The sequence below is a fragment of the Enoplosus armatus genome, chromosome 5 (genome assembly GCF_043641665.1).
Source record: "Enoplosus armatus isolate fEnoArm2 chromosome 5, fEnoArm2.hap1, whole genome shotgun sequence".
Lineage (NCBI taxonomy): Eukaryota > Metazoa > Chordata > Actinopteri > Centrarchiformes > Enoplosidae > Enoplosus > Enoplosus armatus.
Genome location: NC_092184.1, coordinates 6,604,428 through 6,624,724, shown reverse-complemented (window position 1 = coordinate 6,624,724; position 20,297 = coordinate 6,604,428). Strand labels below are relative to the sequence as shown.

The 20,297-nt window shown below is 45.3% G+C and overlaps 1 protein-coding gene across 1 annotated transcript in view; it reads right to left on the bottom strand.

Annotated features, from left to right (window-relative positions):
• Nucleotides 1-1,115: 1,115 nt before the first annotated feature.
• The window catches only part of cdon (cell adhesion associated, oncogene regulated), a 29,479-nt gene continuing 10,297 nt past the window's right edge, over nucleotides 1,116-20,297 (bottom strand). The window contains 20 exon segments of the mRNA XM_070905794.1: nucleotides 1,116-1,806; nucleotides 3,020-3,282; nucleotides 4,246-4,325; nucleotides 4,479-4,774; nucleotides 5,090-5,281; nucleotides 5,547-5,669; nucleotides 7,313-7,418; nucleotides 8,192-8,373; nucleotides 8,812-9,015; nucleotides 9,695-9,811; nucleotides 11,324-11,498; nucleotides 12,004-12,278; nucleotides 15,091-15,360; nucleotides 15,447-15,737; nucleotides 15,838-15,981; nucleotides 16,145-16,291; nucleotides 16,798-17,076; nucleotides 17,938-18,076; nucleotides 19,362-19,394; nucleotides 19,397-19,458. Of these exon segments, the coding sequence (XP_070761895.1) occupies nucleotides 1,652-1,806; nucleotides 3,020-3,282; nucleotides 4,246-4,325; nucleotides 4,479-4,774; nucleotides 5,090-5,281; nucleotides 5,547-5,669; nucleotides 7,313-7,418; nucleotides 8,192-8,373; nucleotides 8,812-9,015; nucleotides 9,695-9,811; nucleotides 11,324-11,498; nucleotides 12,004-12,278; nucleotides 15,091-15,360; nucleotides 15,447-15,737; nucleotides 15,838-15,981; nucleotides 16,145-16,291; nucleotides 16,798-17,076; nucleotides 17,938-18,076; nucleotides 19,362-19,394; nucleotides 19,397-19,458 (3,533 nt within the window). The 3' untranslated portion in view covers nucleotides 1,116-1,651.

Below are 20,297 nucleotides of genomic sequence, written 5' to 3'. Positions count from 1 at the left end.
ACACTGCTGATCATGGTTAAAGCTGGGGTAGGCAGTTTTCTGGAAAAGGCAAACATTTGAAAATACAGCTCTCCCCTTTCTGTTCTACGCCTCGCCCATCAGGCGAGCATGGACACATCCACTTGCTTCATACCAGCGAGCCAGCCCAGGAGTTCATCGGGTCAACAGGTTGCTTTTTACATAGCTATAAAGTTACCTTCAATTGCCAACTTTTCCTGCTGTATTTCCCGCCAATGTATCAGACTATCTCCCTCTGAACGGCCGCGCACGCGCATCTGCATTCGTAGAGGTAGGGTTAACAGCCAATAAGAACGCGTCTCTCTGAAATGACCTGCGAATGGCCAAAATCTCCCGTCACAGGCCTGAAAACAGAGCCATGAGGAGGTGCAGAAGTCTATTTTCCTCTCAGACCACTTGAATTACAATATACTGAAAGCGTATTATGTGTTTTTTGCACAATGATGCCAAAACAAAACTGCCTACCCCAGCTTTAAGTGAAAGAACATATTTTTTATGATTTGGCTGATCTGACCCTTTCATACTAAGCACACAACAATGATGGGAGAGGAGAACGTTTTCTCTGGATATAGCATTTGCTGCTATTAATGACTCAGTTTTAGATTTTGATTTAGCGATCTAGCGATTTCTGTGGCTGGATATTTGCACCTGACACCAGAATTTCACCTGGTCAGATACAACTAAATCAGAAAGGATGGGAAGTATTCTGTTACTAGTGGCAGGGCAGTTTTAACATACCAAGATTTGTGTGAGAGGGCTGCTCACACTTAACTTTTCTGTTTTAATGTGGCGACTTCACTTCTCCAACAGATTGGGGCCAGTAGGTCAACAGTGCTCTCAAAGCAACAGTGCATTTGGCGTAAAGTGATGAGCTATCAAGTATTCACTGAAGCAAAGAGCAGCAGCCTTAATCTGAACAGTGAAGGGAGTGTTCACCCCGTTCAGGGGTCACTGCAGTGGAACAGCCCATCACAGAGCCACATCAAAGGCCTGCCAGAAATATCGATGGGTTTGGAACGAGGCCGGGAAATACACTACGGCAATCATTCATTGGGCGCCGCAGATGAAGGAGGAAAGACATTGAACATAGGTTGTTGTTTACTCTTCCATATCTTCTCTTTATATTATTACAAAACTTTACACGGACAATTGCTAATCTCCACACTCGAGTGGAACACAGAGGGACAAAACAACAAAAAATAAAAAGTATTTCTCATCCAAAAGGCATAAATAATATAAAAGACAAACTTTTTTCCTTTAAAACAGATACATTCATATGAAATAATATTTTACTACTACAAAAAATAAATAAGTCATCTAAAGAGTTTTTGATCTTTTATGAGAGTCTTCCCTCCAGTGGGATACAGTTTCTGTCTTTGAGCAACGTTTCCTTTGCTCTTTGCGCTTCTCTCCATCTGGCTTTGCTCTCAGTCTCTTGTAGTCGCCCTCCTTTCCCGCGTCACTCGTCTCAGCTCAGTCCATCGAAGGTTTTGTGTCCATGTCGCCGTAACATGCAGTGTCTCTGACTATCCCATAGCTCGTCTCCTTCTTTCCTCTGTGATATTTCCACCACTGTCTCTCGTCCAGTCTCTCTGCCTGGTGTCTCTATGCCGTGTTTGTGTGTGGGCTGCGTTCAGACCTCCTGTGGGCCGGGCTGGATCAGCTCTCCTGCCAGGCCGCTGCTTGAGATCCACCCAGGCTTTTCGTCACAGTCCAAGTCTGGCAGGCCAAGACTCTCCCAGCACACCACAGGCCCCTCCATGTCCATGCTCTCCAGCTCCTCCTCAGCTGCACAGAGAGAGAGCGAGAGAGAGAGAGTGTCTTTGGTTTATACTTCATATTAAAAAAGACAAGAACAGATTCTGGAGAGGCCCACAGTGTAATTTGTGGTGATGCTGCATAGTTTGTCTGCATACAACATAAGGATTGGTAATGATATAAAAACTTAGTAGTAAGGCATGAAAAATAAAAACTGTCAGTTCGATTTCACAATAGTGTTGAGTCATAAGGGTCTGGAAGTTAATGTTTTCACTTAATTTCTGGGAATTTGTTTTTAGCTCCATTTTCTTAAAGCAGTAGTTTGAATTTGAATTTGGGAAATACGCTTATTGGCTTTCTTGCTAAGAGTTAGATGAAAAGATTGATACTACTTTGCATGGTAAATATGAAGCTATCGAGAGGAGGAGGTTATCTTAGCTTAGCATAGAGACTGGAAACAGGGGGAAACAGCTAGCCAGGTTCTGTCCAAAGATTTAAGCCTTTAAATATCCATGTTTAAAGTTTAAAAATGACACATTGACACTCTGCCTGGCAACCCCAGGGTGACAACAAGAGCACAGGAAGTTACTTAAGACTTTTACAGGCTTTATGCTAAGCTAAGCTAACCGCCTTACCGGACAGATATGAGTCTTCTCATCTGACTCTCGGCAAGAAAGCAAATAAGCACACTTCCCAAAATATCAAACTATTCCTGTAACTGTCTCAGCTTAAAATTACAATGAGTCATATTTGATAACTAGTATATTTATGTAGGTTACTGTAGAAGCCATTAGTCAATCTGATTGTAATTTAGTTATTCTGCATTATTCCTACATTTATCTTGAGATACTTCACTGGCCACAAGCCACCATTAAGAAACACTACTACCATCCCAACATTAATAGATTTTTCTATGATTATACTCCATAATGCTAAATAGCATCACAGGGAATAAGGTCAGGCCTGCCTAAAGCAGACCCAGTTTTTATACATCTTATTTTGTATAGTTTTATTCTATAACCTGATGATTTAACTAATTGCTGCTTTGATTCAAATATTATCAACTGATTCATGTTATGTGGAAGGATGCAGGCAGGATCTAATTTTTCTATTATCTGCTGGAGCTGTTTAACAGATAAGTGAGAAAACACCAGAAGGAGAGAAGAGGAAGGAAAAAAAGTGGTGGAGGAGGAAAAAGACATGGAAAGATTTTGTGGGCATTTGGTATAAAAATGTGTCTCACCAGTGTTGTCTGCTGGACAGTTTTCATTGTTCCCGACCAGACAGCAGGAATGCTGTGAGGGCGAGGACTCCTTGTGCTCATCTGGCTGGTACCCTGCGTCGGCCCCCTGGTCACCAGAGTGCATCTGGCTGTCGGGGCCGTGGCACTGCGATGAAACCTGGCCCAGAGGCATCATCTCCAGCCCGTCCTGCTGGCACGGCGCCACGCGATGCATTAGAGGCAGAGTGCCGCTGGAGAAAGTGCCATTGGTCTTGTTGTAACATCTGCTCAGAGATAGAGGGAGATGGAAAGAAAAGAGGGACACATTCGTTTATAAGGTGCCCGAGTGTTGCTGAGTGCTCACCCACTGACAACTCTCAGCGCTGCTTCACATACTGCTCTGCTTCTTCCTCTCTGCAGATATCTGTGGGTTTTCCACCAGACACAGAAAACCCTTGTGTTAATACTCCTAACAATGTGCAAAACAATGACAGCTCTAACACAACTGCACTCGCACAGAGCCAGAGAGTAAAGGTCCAGTCTCACTGCCTCTAAATAACACATTGACACATTGTGGTTTTGCTCTCCTGTGAAGTTCCCATACGCAGACAGTTTCACGCAGCGAGCTTCACCATGTTTCCCTGAACTCAGCTTCTCTCTATTGGCACATGATTGGATTGTGACCACACCCCCTCTTTTCCCAGCAGCTGGAGGTAAATAAACACAGGGCTCATTAGGTCTGCTGCCTGGGTGCACACAGGGTAAACTGTGATGCTGGGGACCCTTAAGCACATAAACAGGACTAGCAGGAGGGGAAATGTGTGTGTGTGTGTGTGTGTGTGTGTGTGTGTGCTTTTGCTCAGCTGCATCTTATGAAATATGAGCAATGTGCATTTCCTAGCGATGCTAGCGATGTTCCCACACGCCAAAAAGTTGCTGTGCTTCCTTCTGCGGGACGACGCTAATCACGGTAGTTTGGAGTGATTGAGGTGCTCTTGTAACGAACACAACTTAGAACATTTTCCGGTTATAGAAATTGAGCTGCAGATTAGGTAAAAACAGGATAAATTATTTACCAAAGAGTGTCTTTGGGTTGTCTCAAATTACATTGTTTGATAATTGATTTTTTTTCCTGATCACACCCATTTTCTATTAATCAAAACAAACACCAATAAATTGTCGGATTTCTTGAAAAGTAAAAACCAGAAATAATTAGATTAAAAAGACTAAAAGACTTCTTCTCTTACCTGTTATTGTTGCAGAGGTTTTGACAGCTCATACAATCAGACGACTCTGTTTGGGGAAGAGCTGTGTACATGCTTCCACCCTGACAAGAGAATGCAAACACTGCATTTAGCCAAACCAAACTGAATTTGCACCTGCTGATGTAAAATACCACACTTGATCATTTGATACTTGTATATCATGTCCAGTCTCTGAGTTTTGGAGTACTGTGTGTTGTCTCTACTGCCGCACTCACATTATGGTGGTGGTGAGGGTGTGAGTGCTCACAGTCCCGAGTGCTGTGGGGCAGGGTGCCATCGTGGCCGAGTGGGTGGCCGGGTGAGAACAGGCTGCCGGAGCCGTTGAGCAGCGACAAGCCGTTGGGGAGTTTGTGGTGGAGGTGATGACAGCCTTGGGGTAACATGGGGCCACTGTGCCCGTAGCCCCCGTGGACACCCCCGTTGATGCGGCTGGAGCCAGGCAGCGTGGTGTACTCGAGAACATGGCCATTCATCTCTGCTGGCTGGTACAGGTAGCCGGGAGGGTCATACTCTACAGCAGAGAGACAGAGAGAGGGAGGAAGTGGTGGAGGGGCAGAATGGTTAGGACAGAGGTAGAGACCAGTTTGAAATCTTTAAATCTCTATTTTTGCACCTGAACAGCCACTTTTTGCTGTTTGTCAGTGTGAGCAGTGTATTAAGCACTGAAACTTTGTCAGATTATTCTTTAGTTTTATCAGAGTCAGAATCCGAATATGGAATATGCTGCACAAGCATATATTTGTCACATTATCCAAAATCTCACAGTGTGAGCAGCAGCTTTACCTGTTTTATGCTAGCTTTGGGTTTAGTTTGTCTATAAACTCACTGTGCATGTTGTTCTGCTGGCGATTCCTCCACAGACACATGGCGATGAAAGCCAGCAGGATGAGCACCATCACTCCCAAAACACAGCCCACAATCAGGTACAGCAGTCCTCCCGGTGGGCTGGGCGGATCCTGCGGGTGGGGGCCAGGTGGGGTGATGGGGTGCTGGCTGGGCGACCCCGGGGACTGACGTGCTGCAGCAGAGAGGGAGGAGGGGACATGAGGAACAGCTTTTTACCCGCCAGCAACAAAGAAAAATAACACAGTACCAAACTATAAAATGCAAACCATTGTTGTTGGTCTCATAAAACTCAGTATATTTATGTTGTGTAATTATGACGATCATACCCGTCATTAAAGTTACAGCCTTCACAGAAACATGCCTGGACTTCTGATAAAGTGGAGGTTCGGTTGCTGCGTGAGTCATTTCTTGTGCGGTACAGTTTTGTGTTTCCTTACCTCTGGTCTCACAGATCATGACGTTGCTGTATTCACTCTCTCCCCCATCATTAAAGCACTGCATCTTGATATCATAGGAGGTCTCAGGCTGGAGATGTCCAATCATGTGCCAGTGTTTCACACCTGAGAAGGCGGGAGGGAGGGAGGAGGAAAAGAAAAAGGAGGACAAAGGTGAGAAATCACTTCCTCTATGAGCCGTGTGTTGACTCACATTGCTCCAAATCATGTGTAAACTCACTATCAGTATTTCTCTCCTTCTCTTCATGTCTCACACTTTCATGAGGGTCATGTTCTTTCATGCTCTCTCTCTCATTCACCCCCATCTCTCTCTTTGCTTCAGCCCCCCACCCCCCTTCTCTCTTACTCCGTCAGTCCCACGAGGGCCCCGACAGTTGCTTTACTCTGGACGAGCTCCATATATGGAAGCTTCATGTTTGTCCTGGCTTGCCTCCAGTATTCACACACACACTCAAACACACACACACACATCACGGCTGCACTACCACACACATTCACACTACTACGTGCTCCGAAATCACAGATGAGACGACAATCTTGAACATGGAAATGCTACATTTCCAACAAATGAGGCTGAAATAAGCTGCTGCCCTTGCTGTGTTTTGTTTAATATGAAGTATAATAAGTCACTGCACATGTGCTGCCGCTGCCCAAAGGTAGATTTTAACTGTCGAACAATAAAAGAAAGCTGCTGCCGAAGCTGAATCTAATCTGTGTTGTGGATCAGAATCAATACAGAAGCCAAAGTTTAATAGAGAAATAAAACACCAGTTTGTGATCAATCACAGATTTCAAGACACAAGAAGATTATCTGAGGGAGCACCGAGAATCAAACTGAAAGCTGGCATCGAGTGGTTTGTCAGATTATTCGTTTTGTCTTGTTTAGGCAAAGTTCTCATACGGCCCCCCTTTTGTTAAGACATGAACAGAAAGGTACTCTTGTTTATATTCCTCAAAGTATTGCGTTGTTGCGGTATCATATTGGCACTAACATTTTCAAAAGATACAGTAAACACAGATTTGGTGATTTGCAGGTTTAAAAAAAAGTATCCGGACATCTTTCAAATTAGTCAGTGTCAGTGTCTTTTTTGATGCTGGGGTGCCAACCATAAACTTAAAAGTGGCTTTGATACTGGACTGGTGGAAAAGTTTTCAGATGTTACATATTACTGGTTTTTCAACGGCACACATCATTGAATTTCTGTGGAAATAGTGATATGTAGCCTAGATATCTAAAAAGAACCATTCCTAACTAAGATATATTGACATCTTTTGACCTTCAAATCAACAAAACAGTGCTCGCTGGGTGCCCTGCCCTGCAGACACATATCCCTGACAGTGAGGCGTTTGGGGAAAACTAGACATTCAGATGTTAAAGAGTTGGGCGGAGTGAAAGGACGTTCCTCCTTCCCTTCCTGTACCAGGCTCCACTGTTAGCATTCCACCCAGCAACCTGAGCCCCTCTCCTCTGCCTGGGCTCATATTTCAGCTCTGGCAACCATTTATTAAAAACAGATTTCAGAGAGCCCTGCTGCCCAGGGACAGCACTCTCTATAAATCAAACAGCAGAAATGCCCTCCTCACTACACCCCTCTCTCTGCACTGAGTATCCATTACCCTTGCAACTCCCAGTTTATCTGCAGAGCATGAGCTTAATATCCGAGACGGGGCTGCCGACAACATCTACACCAGCTACACACTCAATCTGTAGTGGACACACAGACGTTACAATTAGCACTTCCACTTACCTTCGACCACATCCCTTTTGTAGTCGCTGTCATTGTCGCTGTCTGTGGGCCGGTAGTAAATGTAGAAGCCTTGGATTGGAGTGTTGTTGTTACTCGAGGGACTATACTGGATGGGGATGGAAAAAAGATTACGTTAGACTACAGCAATCTGGTGGGCAATTATTATACAAAGAGAGGAAATTTTCCAGCAACTAATGGCAGGCCTTGTTATCAGCAGATGTACAGGATTGCAAGCAAGACTGTGATTGCACTGTCTGTCTGAAGTTCAGGAAATAATGAGACTGTCTGAGGTTAAGTAAATGTGGGGAACTATCTGCATCCATCTGCAGCCCCAGTTGTGAGGAGGAGAAACAGCTTTGAAGGGAGCAGAATCAAAACGTAGACGGACAGGGCCTCTTAATCTCTGTTAGAGCAGAGCTCTAATCAGCACAACCGCCCAATTAAAGCTCTGATTGAGTCTCAAGCTGCCAAAGAACCACCGGCAGCTTAAACACAGGTGAGCCAGCTGGAAAAGACACCGCGTCGCCCAAGTTATTCTGCCACTAGTCGGTCTTGTGCTGTGGCTGTGGTACTGTAACAGTACTGTTCTTAATACTACCATTTTGAAGTACTTTATGCTATTTTATACTTTTACTACAGAGCTGTAGATGTGACCTTCATGATTGGGTTTGACTTTTTCTCTTCCAAATAAGTTTGTATCAAATCTGACTGCTCGTGTTTCTTTCCTCATTGGACTCCTTTTCAGCAATGCTGCTTTTTTCCAGATCTCAGCGATTATGTAAATTTGGCTGATAGTAATGATGCCCAGAGGAAAATATGTAAAAAGTTAAGGAAGTAAGAAGTGGTCTTATGGATGTTGTGTGTCAGCGGTGCACTCACAGTCCAGCGCAGCATGATCTGTGTGTCACTGATGGCGTCTGTGGATGAGATGTGAGGTCCGACCACAGGGCGGTCCGCGATGCGCTGGCTGGCTTGTGGCACCTGGTACTGCTTCGAGGTAATGCTGTGAGGACTCTCGCCGTACATGTTCATGGCTACGACGCGAAACCTGCAGGTGGAGCCTGAGAAAGAAATACAACGATGCAACGTTACAGTAGGGTGGTGCTGAGAGGTCTTATTTTATTCTATTTATTCTGGTTTATTCTGTAGGTTACATACTTTATACAAATATTGTGATACAGTAATAACCAAGCTGCAAAAAGTATATTATCATTGCATGCTGTAGCCACTTTGGGTGTCACTAATAAATGAACTAAAATAGTCAAATATCAGCTGGCTAGATGAGACAGTAGTCTGGATTAAGGCTGACTGATCAAATCTAGATAGAAAAATAAAGATAAAACTAATTATATAGCATCAACTGATCTTTTGGTGTTTTCTGTGTTTTTCCCATTTTTTCTTACCAGGGGGGAAGATCAAGAAACCCTTATCTGGGCAGAGGAATCATGTCATGCTTCACTGGACTGTAGAGAAGCGTTTTGAACTATGTGAAAGCTCACCAGGCTCCAGATTGCGAACTTCCACAGACAGCTTGAGAGGCGAGATATTATCCGCAGCCACAACCCACTCCGCACTGCGGCCGCGTTTGTACTCCACACGGAAAGCTGTGATCGGAGATCCGCCATTGGCTCTCGGGATCCAGGTGACATACACTGAACTTTCAGTCGCCATGGAGATGGTGGGGCGATCGGGGGCCTCGGGTACTGGGACAGAAACAAATACGGAAAAAAACTCTGAGTTGTGCAAACTTCCGTGAATCCAATTAAAAAACATACACAGAGAACTGGCAGCTGTCATCACTGCATCCCAACTCATGTAAGGATGGAACAAGTTCACAGAGAAAGAAAAAAAGAAAAAAAGAATACACATCACAGTGAAGCGGCGTGCCGTGGAGTAATGTGTACTTACTGCCTGGGCTCTTAGCCACAAAGTTAGAGAGGGCAGAAGAGAGTGAGAAAGACAGAAAAGAGGTTAGTGAAAAGTTTCAGCAAAGTAGGCCTGCTTGTAATGCGAGTAAAACATACAAACACACACACACACACACACACACACACACACACACACACACACACACACACACTTAGATCTGACCCTAAAGCCGTGCGCAATCTCACAGCTTTCTGCTTACAGCATCTTTCAACCAAAGAGTCATTACAGGGTGTCAACTATCGTTTCACTGTTTGTACTCCGAGGCAGAAAGAAACAAAGCAGAACACATCTAAACATTAAGCTCGGAGATCTATTCAACACAGTCCGGTCATGAACTCAACAGTAACTATCTACACGACAGAAAGCCCCACAATCAGTGTCTGCACACAGTCCAGCTGCTACAGCAGCAAAACAGGACTTCTGCAGACAGTCGACAAGTGTGTCTACACCTACCTCTGTCGTGTATGACCACACCAAAGTGTGTGTTGGGGGTTTTGTCCTCTGGAGCTTTGGGGGGCGCAGAGATGACGGGAGGCTTGGACGGATTCTTGTTGGAGGTGGTGCTCTTCTCTGAGAGAGGAAACAGAAAAGCTGGGAATAAGAAAAACACGGCCCAACAGGTCTTCAGGGCTATCAGTTCCACCAAAAGCACATGGAACAACTCCGCATGTTGGCTCTGAAATCTAAACTTTCCTCCTGGTTTCCGGAGCTGTTTGGGTTTTTATCAGGGTGGGTTTCAGGTTTCCACTTGACAACGCTGCAGTTACACTTTGCTGTGTTGTTACTTGGGAGTGTGTGATGTGAATGTGTATCCAGTTTAACACTTCAGAAACAGATCAGGCACATGAAACCTCATGCTAATTGCATTAAACTAATTCTTAGGTGAAGACAAGAAAACAATACTTTTGTAGTTTATATATTTCTAAAGAGGGGCGTAGCTATCACCGAAAATACTGAGGTCACATTTGGCGGCTTTAAAGGCCGATTCTGATTCTTTTGACTGTTTGTAGGCAAAAAAAATATATATTTGGATTTAGTACTTCTCCCCCAGAATTGTATTTCTGACATTGTGGACATGGTTTTGATACAAGCATCACGTAGGGAGACACATTTTACAGAAAATATAACTCAACAGTTAGTACATTTAGACGGAAAAATTCACAGATAAGTCAAATATTTCATAGGTAGGTTGCGTTGTTCTAGCAGGGTTTGGAGCCACATCTGGACATAAGAGTCTGGTTGGCATTTTTTTGTAAAATAACCACCCTTGGGATACAATCATATGTGTGGGTTTTGGCAGTATTTTACATATTTTCTGACCAGGGAACACTTTGTCAACCCTGCTGTGGTGTAGCATGATTGTTCATTTTTGGAACATTTGCGGTTGTTCTTATTTTTATTTGTCTCAAAACACACAAAAATATGTCACTATGATTATGATAGTCATACTATCATTATGATTGTACTTAAGATTATAATTGGTGGTAGTGGAAGCAGTCATTTAAAGGAATAATCGACCCTCAGATACAGTTTATGTCTTCATATAACACATTTTCAACCATCCAGCAGTTATTAAGTAATGACAATATTTTATCATGCTTCCTCTTTGATAAATCACAAACATGATGTGATTATATGAGTTTGCTCTGAAGGTCGAAACATAAACATCACCCCAAAAAGCTATAGCACTTTTTCTTACACCCCTGCTCTCATCAGACAGTTATAAATGGAGAAAAAGGTGCATGTTTCTGCCTTTTCTCCGTTAAATTTCTTCCTGAATGTCTGTTGAACGTCAGTGCAAAATCTTGAGTCCAGAAACCACCAGATGCTCTTTAACTCAGAGGAGCGGACACCCAAACCTGACATTAACTGTTGATGTTTTAGACAGCTGAAAATGTGCTGGAAAAGGGGCTAAAGTGGTGTCTTCCAGTGGTCAGTTATTCCCAGGAATACGAAAAGAAACTATAAAAACAGGCTAATACACACAGGAATTGAAGATACACTGCTGATAACAGCTGTTTTTAATGGTAACGGTGTGTGTTTAATCGTGTTTTTTCACTAAGAGGCAGCAGTTGGACTCACCCTTGCCGGTGCGGAAGGTGAGCATGGCTGCCTGACCCTCGCCTGCTGAACTTCGAGCCACCATCAGCACCTCATAGAGACTGGAGGACTCCAGCTCTGACAGCCGTAGGGTCTTCTCACTGCCAGGGACACGAACTGTATGCCAACTCCCAACCACTGTTCCCATTTCATCGACCTGACACACACACACCCACACACAGACACAGACACAGACACAGACAGACGGCCACACACACACACAGACAAATACAAACACATGACTAAAAATGACAGACAGAGAAACGAAATCATCTGTCGGCCTAAAATCCTCCATAGTTCAGTCTCTTTCCGAGCCTGACTAACGACAGGGAACGGCCTCGGAGACAATCCCTGTGAGATTTATGTCACAATTTCCAACTCCAGGAAAACTGGAGTCCTGCTGCCAACAAAGTCTTAACTAGTATCGCCGCAGTTTTATAGTCAGAGTGAGCTTATTACTGAAGCAAACACAGGAAAATTACCAACCTTTCAGTCATTTCAGGTCCTGGCCTTACCTTCTTTATTTAATGAGCAAATTACATTCTCCCAGTCTCAGTTGGTTTTACGTAAAACACTTCAGAGGAAGGTCATGTGCAAAACTAAAATTGACGATGACGATGGCAAGAAAGAAGTGAAATGGCAGCGTGTATTTTTCCCCTCACCTTCCGGTATTTGACAAAATAGGCGCTGATTGGACTCCCTGCGTCACGCCCCGCCCTCCACTCCAGGTCGTACACATCAGGCTTGTGAGTCTGAGGCGGGCTGATGATGATCGGCGCCTCTGGAGTAGGACGGTCAGCACTCCTTCCAGCCGGCAGGCTGATCGAGTCGCCTTCGTCTTCGGTCAGGAAGCGCTCATGGCCCTCGTCACTCTGCATGGGGTGGAGCGAAGGTGAAGCCTCCAGCAGCACACTGGCAGTGGAGCCCGGCTGTGGATCTGTCAGCGAGAGAAATCAAAGGTTATTGAAATATAACTAGGGTTGTACCAATCAGATCACAGTTCAGTCAGATGCACACTTTTTTTAAGAAAGCTGCCACAATATATTGTTACATTCCTAAATGTAACTCATCATCACATATGAACTGCAAAATAAAATAGATTCTAATCAATATACTGCATAAAATAACAGTATGCACGGGTATATTTTTATTTGCACTTGGAACCTGGATCTAAGTTGGGCTGAGTTTTGGACATCCGTCACTGGGGGAAGCACAACGTAATAAAAGCTGAAGCAATGGCAACAATGACACTCAGTCAGTGACTAACAGAGGTGGCCCGACATGTCCACAGAGGACAACCAGCACTGGAAAGTTTTACATTTGGAACAAGGCTTTTCATCTACATAAAATAACAAGAAAAACCTGGATCTCTGCAGCACTACATAATCATGCTTTGTTTGTTTTTTTCATTAAATCTTGGTCAGAGCCAGAGAGGTCCACCTGGGCAAATCATGCAAGCTGGGAGCCTTATTACGGCTGACACCAGTTTGGCAGAGCCTGGGTGGAATTTTTCACAGACGTTTGGAGGACACTGAGCACAGCCTGCAAGAGCAGGGACCGCTGGACTCTGAGACACACCACTGAGGTCAAAGAGCGCCATAATTGAATATTAAAACCTAAACAAGTGAATAAGGAGGTTAAAGCGGTGAGGCTTGCCACAGGGGCACACTGCAGGGTCCTGGGTCCAGTTTCTGGCTGTTTTGTGTGCGGCACCGGTTCACTTTGTAAAACAAACAGGCCCAGAGCTGGTAATACTAGACCTGATCCTGGGACTGCGGCCAGCTGCCACACATTCCACACGCCAACCATTAAAATACCGGCGAGAATCAGACCCCAGCACTACATCCAGTCCTCCACACTCTCCTGCTTGTTCCCTCCCTCTACCCTCCACCACTCTGGCCTCTCCACAGCTCTGACTCATAGCTTAACCACAGCCGGGGTTCCTCCTCCAGCACACTGATACAGGAGGAGGCAATTAAGGCCACGGCCTCGCCATCCTGATGGAGAGGAGTGCTATTTCTTGAGTAAGTGCTACACCTGGACAGAGATTTGCTAGCAGGTCCTTCCCAAAAAAGAATCAATCCATCAGAGACGAACACCTGTGAGTAAATGTGACAGTAAATCACAAAGGATTACCAGCAGAGAGCCTGGACGTCACAATAGGTCCTTCCTGATGTGGTGAGGAGGTGGCAGTTGTGACTAGGACTGCAACTAATTATTTTCATTAACAATTCATCTATCGGTTGTTTTTTCAATTAATCGGTTCATTTGGTTCAAAAAATGTCAGACAATAGTGAAAAAGTTTTTTTGCTCATTAAATAACATTTATGGATTTTCTGATCAACTGATCAAATAATACTTTCAGGACTTGTTGTGGCTATAGAGGGGCTGCTAGCTTTGTCATTTAGAAGCAGGGGAGCTCTGTGGGTGTTGATGGGAATGACAGTGAGGAAACAGCCAATCCTGTCGTACATCCTACTTAACGGATGAAAGCAGGGGGTTGTCATGGTGATGGGAACAACGATACCAAACAGAAAAGCAAACATATTTCAGATTGCTCTGTGTGATGAATTACAATAGCAGTCTACACACATCAATGACACTGTTTACTTTGAATGTAAAGGGCAAATCGTTAAACTCAAGTGACCTCAGAGTGTTTACCTCTGCTGGGCATACCCCGCTTATCAGCTTCATATTCTGTTATTGTGTATGAATGTGGTCTGCAGCAAAAGATATTAAATCTCATTCTTCTTCCTGTGGCCTGTGGAAGGGGAGCCAATGTTTTGCAGTGAACTCCCCTGATCCTGTCTGATTTGTACTCCCTATGTACCACATGTAGCTGTATTAATCATTCTGCAGATAGAAGGGCGAGCTGAGGAATGGGGCCCTGGCGTAGAGCGGCTAGGACGGGAGAAGAGGTGGAGGGGGGTTGTGATGTGTTAATAAATAAAAGGCAGTTGTGTATGATGTTGACAGCTGGGTGGTCTGGTCCTCGTCATAACCCTCCACGGCTACTCCTTACATTCCAGTGTCCGGGGGCTTATCCCCGACGGCGTGCACAAAGCTCACTCTCACGCTCAAGCTCAGTTCAAGGCTCAGGAGGAGGGCGGCCTTGGCTAAGCCTCTCCTACCAGCCCTCAGAAAAACACACACACGCATACATTCACACTCAGAGCGCAAGGACTCCCCGCAGATACTGTATGTGCAGGCCCACAGCGATCCCACCTGGTAAGATGCATTAACCCTTTCCAACACTAGCAAGAATTTTTGTAACAATTTAGCATGATGTGGCATTTCTCAAACGGCTCCCTTTTGTATCAGTAAACTCTTGAGCTCTGCAAGCCCTCCAGTGTCAGCGTACAAACTCATGACGTTAGTCCTGATCTCAAAGTGTAACACAGTGGCTATGCGGCACCGGATGCAGTTTTATATATGAGTGTTCTGAACGGGAAACTAAAGGGGAATGTTGAGAACTGTAGGGTTGAATAACTTCATTAACTGACAATTAACCATTAACTCATTTACAAAGCAAAAAGCCAAGTGTTGCTCTGGATCCGGCAGCTCAAAAGTGAGGACTTTCTGATTTAAACCATTGTTCATCAATGAAAATAACCCCCATCACCCTCTAAGAAAGTGGGTTTGAGGCATTCAGTGGGTTAAAAGATTAATTTATTATGAATGCAAGTTGAGTTGAGATAGCTCCATATTAAAGCCAAGTAACAAATTAGTTTAAGATAACTCATATATACCTGATTGCGTCGTAAGCGTTCCACATGACTGTGCCGAGCTGATCGCGTTGTCCAGCAGACACTGAAACACGCCCTCGTCCTGCGGTGTCACGTCTGAAATAACAAGTGAGGATCCAGAGATCTGAAAGCGGTGGGATGGGGCGATGGGGTCAGCGTTGAACAGCCAGGTGATGTTTGGGGAAGGGTTTCCTTTCGCTATGCAAGTAAAACGAGTGGAGGAGCCGAGAGAGACGAGCTGGTTGGTCAGGCCCTCAGTGATAGACACAGGCTCTGTGGAGGAAAGATTAACATCTCCATGAGGTCTGCTGCAAACAGTCCCCACACCCCTCCAACACCCTTTCTTGTCTTTTTCTTACCAAGAACATTCACAGTATAGTTGGCGCTGACCACAGTCCCCCTCTCGGTCTCAGCTGCACAGGTGTAACTCCCTTCATCACTCCTCGTCACCGTAACAAAGGCCAAGTTGTTGTGCTGTCGTTGGTGAGAAGGCCCCGGTGTGACCTCCTTGCCGTTCTTAAACCATTTGGCTTCTGGTGCGGGACTACCAGACACGATGCACTCCAACGTCAGCGGCTGTGACTGCTGCACCAAAACAGTCACTGGGGCGGTGGGGTAAGCTATCCGCACTGGGGGGGACGAGTCTGAATCTAAACAAACAAATGAACCATGTTAGTAGACGATAGCAGAAAACACAGCTGACAGACATAAAAACATTCTAAATCTTATATTAAATGTCATCAGACTTACGTTTCACTGACAGCTTAGTACCATGAGGCTGCATGACGGTTTCCCCAGTAACGGGGTTGAAAGCACCACATTTATACATGCCCTGGTGCTGGGCTGAAACAGAGATAATCTGGAGGTTTCCAGACGGAAGAACTAAATAGTCATCTGAAAAGAGAGGGAAGTATCAGTTTCAGTAATAACACAAACTTCCACAGTATCAAGACAGTGAAGATTGTGTAGGGAGAGTAGAATATATGTTGTGAAGTGGTACATTTTCTGGAAATTCAATAGAGAAAACATTTCATTTATTTGCTGGTTTCAAACAAACCTGTTGACACCTCTATCCACTCCCCTCGTACTTTCAGTCTTGGAAGGGCTGGAGGGACGCTGTGCGGTAGAGGACACTCTATAAGAACAGCGCTGCCTTCCTGCACTGATAATGACCGCCGTCGGCCATCTTCATATTCTGATATTTCTGCAGTGACAGAAAAAAAGAGGACTCCTCACTTTCTGTGCAGAATGTTGAACATTTAATATGTGCCGAGTATCAGCAGTCAAGACCAAAGGCGAACGGCGCTACTCGAGTTGAGCTGTTTGTGTTGGATCACTGAGTTTGTTTATTGTTGCAGTGAGTGATTCTATTCATGCCTGATACTGTTCCAGATCAGGGTCAACCCCTTAGTGTAGTGTCCAACAGCATGCAGCATCCCAGCAGGAACATAACACACCACACAGGAAAGCCCAAGGCTCATTAAGGATGCCGGTCAAGAGGCATCTGGAAGGGTGCCCGAATAAAAACTCCTACTGCTTCCTTCCCCTCCGCCACTCAGCAGCAGGCAGCCGAGGACAGGCATTCTTCCTAAGTGTTCAACACTCACAAAATGGCCTTCCTTTTCTCAAGGCAGCTTCCTCTCTTTCTTTGCCCCTCTGCTTTGAAGTGAGTGGAAGTCTGCACAGAAGGGTAATTCTCTGTATCCGTACCTGCTATGGCCACACGCGCGTGGCGGCTGGCGATGGCTGGCCTGTGGCCTAAGTGTGCCACACACTGATAGACGCCAACATGGCTGGGTTTGAGGGAGGAGATGGTGAGGGAGCCCCCGTTGAGTTCCACACCAGGCAGGGTGTCCAGGTCCAGGGGAAGGCCTCTGAAGCGCCAGGAAACCACAGCTGAAGGAGGACTTACTAAGCAGCGCAGACGAGCAACCGAGCCTCGACTCTGAACCAAGGAGGCAGGCTCAGAGCGGAAAGAGGGGTATTGAGCTGGGGGGGAGACGGGAGCAGAGAAAAACAGGGTTGAATCACTCATTTTGTTATAGATGGTTGTTAGCAAGTACAAAACACATATTCTCATGCAGATATATTTTTGCCTCCGCCGGAACAATACAATGAAGCTGCTCACAGAAAGCCAACAGATACATATAGGCTTTGAGGTAAGTGGGAAATATTCTGTTTTTTGTAATTTGGGTGAACTGACCCTTTAAATGTGCAATGTCTTCCAAAACTATGTGGCTAGCACTCACGTCTTTATCCTTTTTCCTGATTAAGTTTAACTTTTCGGAGGCACCAACCCTTGTTTCCCCTGCTGTGATGGCTATCATGCTCTGCTTCTTTAGTATTATTGGCTGACAGGATAGACCTACCCCAACACCAGATGTTTCGAACGGAAAAGAATATTAAAAAGTCACAAATTATTACTTTTTGCAGTAATTTATTTTTTGGCCACTTGTGCTGGGAAATTCCACAACAAGCTGAAAAACACAGCCCTGACACATCCAACAGACGCAGAGCTACATTGCCCTTAATCTGGAGTCGTGGTTGCCTCCTTTAGGTGCTGTAATTACCATTTTCTTCACCAACTCATCTGTCTGCCGTTTGGTGCTGGGCAGGTAGCATACATTGGGTTTAACAGAAGTTTTTTGCTAAAAAGAGCTGCCATGATGCGGCTAGAAACTGATCAATGAATGGATGAAAGCTGCTTAGAGCTGCTGACTTGGTGATTATCTTTCTGTGGTCGTCACTTTGAGGGACACCTTTCATATTCCATTTAATCATTTGTTAATATAAAAATGTTTGTTTGTGGTTTTTTAACACTTCCAAGCTGAGAGTAGGACAACAACTTACATGAGCAGCTGATAAGCAGGGACTGGCTGAGACACAGCACAGTGGACAGGAGGACCCTTAGGCCACTGTCCATGGTGCACTTTGACCCCTGCCAGCAGCCGTGATGCCCAGCGCGCAAGCACTTGTCTGTTCAGCAAACCTGCAACACACAGTAGAGGGGAAAAAACACATCAAACCAGAGCTCTGCATGGAAACATGACAGCATCCACATGAGCAAAAGAAGAGGTGAGACAGAAATAAACGACAAAACAAGCTGGAGCAGGATCCCATCTAAGCGGGAAAAAAAATCTATTAGGTTCCAAATGAATCCCGTACGACAATCCTTCTAATCTTCACGACACATCCTCTTTACACTCTCCTTGATCTCCACCTCCCACCCTCCCCTCTGACCCCTCTTCTCACCCACTTCAGTGTCTCCACGGAGGCTGGAATGTCCAGTCTCTTTGCCCCCCTGCCTCTCTCTCCCACTGGGCCGCTGAGATCTCCCGCTAATGGAGTGGCTGTGGAGAGACTGTCGCCTCACTCTTAATATCACTCTCTTGTCACACTGTGTTGCTTCCTCATAGGTTCACTGTAGCCTGAAGTGCAGGCCCAGACACACTGGAGGGCACGTAATTAGGAGCATTCCTCTATCCTTTTCAACCCGACCCCCTCCGACTGCGGCACCACCTCCTCCTTTTTCTAAGAGTAATCCGGGCAAGCTTTGATCCCAGGTTCCTGGTTGGTAACCAGGGTTTGAGCCTGAGGCCGGAGGGACAATGGTCGTCCAGCTGTGATATTCACGCTGGCGCTTCGGTGGCTCGCAGACGTTAGCGGAAGGGCCGACCGGGGCTGAAGGGTGGGTCAAATTAAAGGGATGATGTCTGGGTGCGATCGGTGAAGCTGAACAGGTTTCTAACCCTCATTCTCTAACCTAAACATTGTTTCATCTGCTCGACACTCAACCGGGTCAATTTGTTTAGCCTCCTCTCAAGGCTGCAGTATGGCTAGAAAATGACAAGTTGGTGTCAGTGACAGTAACACCAACATTGACACAAGCCTGCAATGAACGACTATTCTCATTATCGATTAACCTGTTGATTACTGTTCTCTAAAGAAATGGTGATGATTGTCCATCACAATTTCTTAGATTTCAAGGTGACCTCTTCAAATTGCTATTTCTTGTCCGATTAACAGTCGAAAACCCAAATACATTCAATTTACAATCACATAACGAACCATTAGTCAACTATCCAAACTATTGGCAATTCATTTTCTGTTGATTGACTGAATGTTTCAGTACTAGTTCATGTACTCACTCTCTCTCTCTCTCTCTCTCTCTCTCTCTCTCTCTCTCAGAGGGTATCCTGAGAGGAGGAGGAGGAGGAGAGAAGAGGCAGGAAATAATAAACTCTCCCAGCTCCTGGCTCACGCCCCCTTCTCACCCTGAGGTCAAAGGTCAGGGAAGAGCAGAGAGAGAGGGTGAACCAGCGGGTGTCTGGTGGCCCTGGACCAGCCCCCAGAGGTCACCTCCAGCTCTCTCTGTTTCACTGACACACACACACACACACACACACATTTTCACTGTTTTTACACACATTACCAAACATTCCACACAAATCAGTGCTTAAAAGAAACATTAAAAACTGGTATAAACAATCTGCTTTCTCAATCGTGTCAGCTTGATTCTGACTGAATTGCTACAACAACAACAACGACGAACAACAACAAGTAATTTTGACTTCATGATTGAACATACTACATTATGTATGTGGTGCACGCTCTGCATCTCAGGCTCCAGTTTAAGCGTGTGCATTTTCATTCAGGCACATCAAACCCACATCTTGCAGGCAAGCGCTTCTCCATCCCACGAGTTGCAACAGGCCCTGCACACTGCCCCCATGTCATCAGTGGAAACTATCTTTCTCTCTCTGCCGGAATAATGATATATAATTACAATAATAACAACAGCGCTATAAAAATGCACAGCCAAGCGCGGGCACATTAGTATGATGAGAAACCGGAGCTGAATCTGTAAGTCCCTCTCTCTGTATCCACCTCTCTTTGTCTCGCTTATTTTAACCAGTTACTTTCTCCCAGTGGGTGTAGCAGATCGGGCACTACAGCTCCGACTGGGTGCCCTTGTGTAAACACACACAGCTGCCTATCTGGCCCATCGATCTGGCGCAACAAGGAAACACAGGGGCATCATTCCTGCTTCTTATCTGTTTGGCTTTCCTCTGACATCCGCCACCATGAAACCGCCTCAGTGGAGACAGACACTGTGAGGATATCTTGTATCCCTCATCACAGGAGAGTCGTCCTGATGCTGGCAGCGCTGGCTGCATGGAAAGGCAAGTCCTGCTTCCTCCTGAGCAGAC